The following is a 6,649-nucleotide window of genomic DNA, read 5'->3' as shown; positions in this document are numbered from 1 at the left end:
ATTTTCATCGGAACATCAATTCTGACACACTATAGAAACAGGAATAGCTAGAATTGCACTCAAAAACAGTTACCTAGGGTAAGCGGGGTTTCTATAGGCCTAGTCATAATCTTATAGTCTAGTCGGAAATGGGGGTTCCCGTGCACCATCATGATATATCTTTTTAACCACCTTTTTTTCTATTGCCTGAAGTGTCTAGGTTATAAATCTTGATGTTCCCTTTGCCAAATCGTGTCCCATGGGGTTCGAAATTGGCAATTTCGGCTGCCATCTTGGATTTTTCATGAAAATCAATTATTTTCATATTTTTTTCCACAGACAATGGGAAAATCTTAAATGTATACGCTTTTCACTATGGTGTAGATAGTAGAAATCGTTTTCTGGACAGCACGGATAATATTTTTTTGCCAAAATATAACATTTATGCCAAAATTTTCATTTTTGTCAAAATTTTGCATGTGCATTGATATCTTTCTGTTTTATCATAAACATGAACAAATAATGCAAAATATCAGCATTCGACATGAGAGAAGATATATTAATGAGAATATTGATGCTTCATGAATGTCTGGATTTGCTTAGATAAAGCGCAAATACTTCCAACTGCATTACACGATATTGCGATAAAATGACACCATAAAGCAACCTCCGTGTCTTAGGGGGTGTTGCAAGAAAATATTTGCAATCAATCGCAAATATTATGTTGCAATTTTACAACTGACTGATCACTTTTAGCTATAGCAAATCAAATTACACTCCTTGTTTCATGGAGCAGATTAACAATCAATCGCAAAATTTGCAATTAATTGTGAGGCATATGCTTGATTTCGGAAACGAAAATACACTTGCAATTGATCGCAAGTTTCTTACAACACCCCTTAAGCCCCTTTCACAATTGACGTACGACCAGTTTACGACCGTCTGCAACAGTTTTTTCTTGTTGTTGCACGATCGATCTCTTGGTGTCTTGCGAGCACTCGCAGTTGTTGTAGACCGCTTCCGCCGCCTATGGGTGTCACAACTAAGTAGTCGCAATTAGTCGACTGGACGTCGTGCAACACTCGCATGTGATCGCGCACGACCACTCGCACGAGCACAATAATTCCCATTAAGAATGCTAGTTAATTCATACTAAATGATTTTTTCCCACCTCCCCTATGGTATAGCCGTATGGGTACATTGTAATAAGTACTTATCTGAAAGACTTTTTTTTCAATCCAAACGCGAGCGATTCGTATCATAACCAACTCTAATTACTACGCCCATACCGAACCTCTATTTAAAAAGTTAAATTAAGTTAATTAAATAGCCTATAAGAATTCCAAATTTCAACTTTTATGTATTCTGTCATTAACAACCTACTCTCTTTACAAAGGAATGAGTACTTTAATTATGACATAAATACAATTGCAGAAATTTCAAAGATCTATATATATATTCCACTTCTTAAATATGAAGCATCAAGAGCTAGTCTATGTTACCTAAAGCCCCTTAAAGCCCCTTTCACAATTGACGTACGACCATTTGCGACCTTTTGGTCGTGCGACAGGCTGCAACAGGCATCAATCGCTAGTCATCTCATAAGATCGCACAGAGGCTTTCACAGTTGCAACAGCTGTCGTACAACAAAAACAACCAGTAAACCCCGTTGCACGAGTAAGTCGCATATGCTCTTATTGTGCTCGTGCGATCACATGCGAGTGTTGCACGAGGGATTGCGAGTGGAACGGTCGCATACATGCGAATGAAATGGTAGTGCAATGTTGTAAGCCGTTGCGATCGGTCTTGCAACAGTCTTATGGCCCATATTATTATCGCAACCAGTCGCAAGACAGGTCTCTGTACATGTAGGTCGCTTGCACATGTGCAAGTGTTGCACGACCTCCAGTCAAGTAAATGCGACTACTTAGTTGTGCCACCTCTCGCACCAAGTCGTACAACGTTGAACAACACTCGCACGATGATCGCCCGACCGATGGTACGACCCCGGGTACGGCCTGATGCGAGTGAATCGATCGTATTTGATCGCGTTCGGATTTTGAACATGTTCAAAGTTCAGATGTGACCAGCCACGACCACCTCGAGTTCGTGCGACCGTCTACAACGACTGCGAGTGCTCGCAAGACACCAAGAGATCGATCGTGCAACAACAAGAAAAAACTGTTGCAGGCGGTCGTAAACTGGTCGGACGTCAATTGTGAAAGGGGCTGAACGGTCGCATACATGCGAATGCAACGGTAGTGGAATGTAGTAAGCCGGAATTTCGATCGGTCTTGCAACAGTCTCATATTATCGCACCCAGTCGCAAGACTGGTCTCTGTAGGTCTCCAGCACACGTGCAAGTGTTGTACGACCTCCAGTCGACTAAATGCGACTATACTTAGTTGTGCCACCTCTCGCACCAAGTCGTACAACGTTGAACAACACTCACACGATGATCGCCCGACCGATGGTACGACCTGTTGCGAGTGAATCAATCGTATTTGATCGCGTTTGGATTTTGAACATGTTCAAAGTTCAGATGCGACCAGTCACGATCACCTCCGACCACCTCGAGTTTGTGCGATCGTCTACAACGACTGCGAGTGCTCGCAAGACACCAAGGGATCGATCGTGCAACAACAAGAAAAAACTGTTGCAGGTGGTCGTAAACAGGTCGTACGTCAATTGTGAAAGGGGCTTTAACAATTGACGTACGACCAGTTTACGACCGTCTGCAACAGTTTTTTCTTGTTGTTGCACGATCGATCTCTTGGTGTCTTGCGAGCACTCGCAGTTGTTGTAGACCGCTTCCGCCGCCTATGGGTGTCACAACTAAGTAGTCGCAATTAGTCGACTGGACGTCGTGCAACACTCGCATGTGATCGCATGACCACTCGCACGAGCACAATACGAGCATATGCGAATTACTCCTGCACAGGGTTTGCTGGTTGCTTTTGTTGTAAGACAGCTGTTGCATTTGTGAAAGCCTCTGTGCAGTTTTATGAGATGAATAGCGATTGATGTCTGTTGCTTTATCGCAATATTTGCAGACGATACTAGTATTTTCTTATCTGGGAATAATGTTGAATATGAAACAAGAGCTACAAAATGAGATGAAAATTACAAAGAATTGTTCAGATGCAATAAGCTACAAATAAACGCAAAGAAAACAATTGATTTTGATTTTAACTGAAAGATAAATAATATTGAGATAAAGAAAAATAATGTTAAATTCCTGGCTATAATGATAGATTCACAACTCTCTTGGAAATACCATATAAAATATATATCAGCGAAAAAAACAAAATTCATTAGAGTTTAATACAGAGTTAGGGAACTACTCCCATTAAGAATGCTAGTTAATTCATACTAAATGATTTTTTCCCACCTCCCCTATGGTATAGCCGTATGGGTACATTGTAATAAGTACTTATCTGAAAGACTTTTTTTTCAATCCAAACGCGAGCGATTCGTATCATAACCAACTCTAATTACTACGCCCATACCGAACCTCTATTTAAATAGTTAAATTAAGTTAATTAAATAGCCTATAAGAATTCCGAATTTCAACTTTTATGTATTCTGTCATTAACAACCTACTCTCTTTACAAAGGAATGAGTACTTTAATTATGACATAAATACAATTGCAGAAATTTCAAAGATCTACATATATATTCCACTTCTTAAATATGAAGCATCAAGAGCTAGTCTATGTTACCTAAAGCCCCTTTCACAATTGACGTACGACCTGTTTACGACCGCCTGCAACAAGTTTTTTTTTTCCTGTTGTTGCACGATCGATCTCTTGGTGTCTCGTGAGCACTCGCAGTCGTTGTAGACGATCGCATGAACTCGAGGTGGTCGTGACTGGTTGCATCTGAACTTTGAAGATGTTCAAAATCCAAACGCGATCAAATGCGATCGATTCACTCGCATCAGATTGTACCATCGGTCTGGAAATCATCGTGTTAGTGTTGTTCAACGTTGTACGACTTGATGGCACAACTAATTAGTCGCATTTAGTCGACTGGACGTCGTACAACACTTGCACATGTGCTAGCGACCTACGTGAGGAAATGTGAGGAAACTATGTGAGGAAAATTCCAAACCACACTATAATTTATTCAAGCTCGGGGTCATATTCGTCATAGTTTGCAACACTACAGAGTTTTGAAACTGTAGAGGAATTTAAAAAAAAATCGACCATGGAATAATTCCAGTTTATTAGCTTCATAAAATAACACATCGGATCTGAAGTTAGTGCAGATGAGGAGAAAAATCAGCTAATACAGCTGATTAATCACCTGTTCGTCTATTGTGACGTCCGCGTACATGATCATGATGCGCACAAACATAACTGATGCGCACAAACATAGACAACTTAAGGCCACCGCACACCTTACGACCCGACTGGTCGGCGACTGGCTTGCGACTGAGAGAGGGGAGATGAATCGCAAGGCAGTCATAAGCCTCGACACCGCACACCTTGCGATCCGATCTGCGACTCACGCATGCGCTTTTTGCTTCTTGGCATAGCATCTGAAAAATTGCGCTTACTACTGCGTATGCGCGTTGTTTATCATAATCCGCGTTATGCAACTCTGCTGTCTGATTGGCTGGAGGTTGGATTGAGCTTACGATCCAGTCATAAGGATTCAACATGTCAAATCCTTACGATTTTCCTTGCGACTTGTCTCTGACCGGTCTGCGACTCGGAGCTGACAAGAGCTGTGACGTCACATCTCCCCTCACCCAGTCGCAAGCCAGTCGGCGACTGGTCGGGTCGTAAGGTGTGCGGTGGCCTTTAGGCCTGTAAAAACACGCTATGACTATCCATCGTTTTTTCATTTTTTTTATTTTTTTTTTTACATTGTAGGGATTTAATAAATACATGCGATAGGAAGGGGATGGTGTAAAAGCTCGAACATAACCACATCAACAAAAATTCGTCATGATTGTCTTTTATTTTGTTTGTTCTTTTAAGGTGATGGGTTTTAACATCAACGAAGCAGGCAAAAGAACCTCGGTTGTCATGAAGAACAGACTCGATTATCTTCAAGAGGAGTGTATTTATAACATGGATTCTCATCGTGACCCCGCCCTTGACCCGCCCAAGGAACTAATCGTAAACGAAAGGTATGGCATCATATATTGTAATGTTCCTAAAGTTGGTTGTACGAACTGGAAAAACGTCTTCCTCAAAATTGGTGGCATAGATGATATACGAATCAAAGCTCTTCAAAGACTCCCAACCAATACACGAGGTAGAATATACCTAGATTACTTCCATCAGTACACCAATATCAGCCAAAGGCAGTTCATGCTCCGAAAGTTTACCAAGTTCATGTTTTCTCGGCACCCGTTCACTCGGGTACTTTCGGCTTTCCGAGACAAGCTTGCACCAAATACTTCATTGCTTTTTCAGAGAAAATGGCCGAAACAGGATGTGAATTGGATTGAAAGGTATGGAATCCCGATCATTGAGAAATATCGCGGTGCTGAAGCGGCTGCCTCCATTAAAACGAACTTGAGAACAAAGTATGATATCAAATTCTCTGAATTTGTCGACTATCTCATAGACACCAATCCTTTGTCATTTGATAAGCATTGGAATCTTGTAAGTGTGATGTGTAGACCTTGTGACGTCAAATATGACATCATCGGGAAATATGAAACACTGGACGACGATGCAGACTTTATCCTCAGATCGGCAAATGTTGACCCATCAGTAAAATACCCACAAGCGTCGAAATCTGCTACGAACAGTTCATCACTGGATATTCTAAAGAAATATTACAGCCAACTTACGAGAAATCAGTTGCAGAAGTTATATGAAGTGTATAAAAAGGATTTTGAATTATTTGACTACAGCTTGGAAGTTTTCTATAAATATTTGAGTTGATGGACGATAAATAAAATATCTTTTAATTTAACAAAATCTCACATTCAAGATTCACTCTTATGTTAAATTACTGCATTGCAGAGTCTAGAATTTTTAATCTCAAAGTGTTTAAAGAGATTGAAAATTCTAGTTCCAAAAACATCGTTATATGATTAATTTATAGACCCCCTGATACGAATATCAATCTTTTCCATGATGATAGTTTCTTAATGAAGTAGGGAATGAAAACAAGCATATTTATAAATTCAAATTCATCAACTCAGATTGAAGGCGAGATAATTTCGAGGGAGAAGACGTGTCTTTGCTTTGCTCAGAATATTGTCAACATATAGCCGAAAGCACTTAGAAATGACTGCTAAATTTTACATCGTGTGAAAGCTGATTGGACACCAAAGCAAGTGATATGATATTTATTGTTTGACTTTTGGAGACTGCGAAGTTATCGTCGGAAAAAACATCAATTTTCGTCAATTTTAATATTCAATATTTATTTCAAAATCAACATCACGCGCGAGATACTAACGCGCATCACTAATGCCGTGTTTACACTTACACCGTGCTTACACTTGATCAGAATCGGCTTTTGGTTTATCTTGCACTGCGTTTACACGCTGTTACAGCTCGCGGTTCAGAACCGCGAGCCAATGCTAAAACCTGAAATGATATGCACACCAACAATATACGTCATAATAAAGACAACGCTGGATCCGTGCGCTTACAATTACGTCACAATGGTAAAGTAAACTAAATGCGCACCAATTGCC

General features: G+C 40.4%; 1 protein-coding gene across 1 annotated transcript; it reads left to right on the top strand.

Moving 5' to 3' along the window:
* Positions 1 to 4,970: 4,970 nt before the first annotated feature.
* LOC129260239 (carbohydrate sulfotransferase 11-like) lies at positions 4,971 to 6,649 on the top strand. Its single transcript, XM_054898258.2, has one exon. The coding sequence runs from the start codon at positions 4,971 to 4,973 to the stop codon at positions 5,883 to 5,885; it is 915 nt and encodes a 304-aa protein (XP_054754233.1). The 3' UTR covers positions 5,886 to 6,649.

This window comes from Lytechinus pictus, chromosome 5 (genome assembly GCF_037042905.1).
Source record: "Lytechinus pictus isolate F3 Inbred chromosome 5, Lp3.0, whole genome shotgun sequence".
NCBI lineage: Eukaryota > Metazoa > Echinodermata > Echinoidea > Temnopleuroida > Toxopneustidae > Lytechinus > Lytechinus pictus.
Note: the sequence above shows the minus strand (reverse complement) of the source record. Positions and strands in the feature narration are given on the sequence as shown.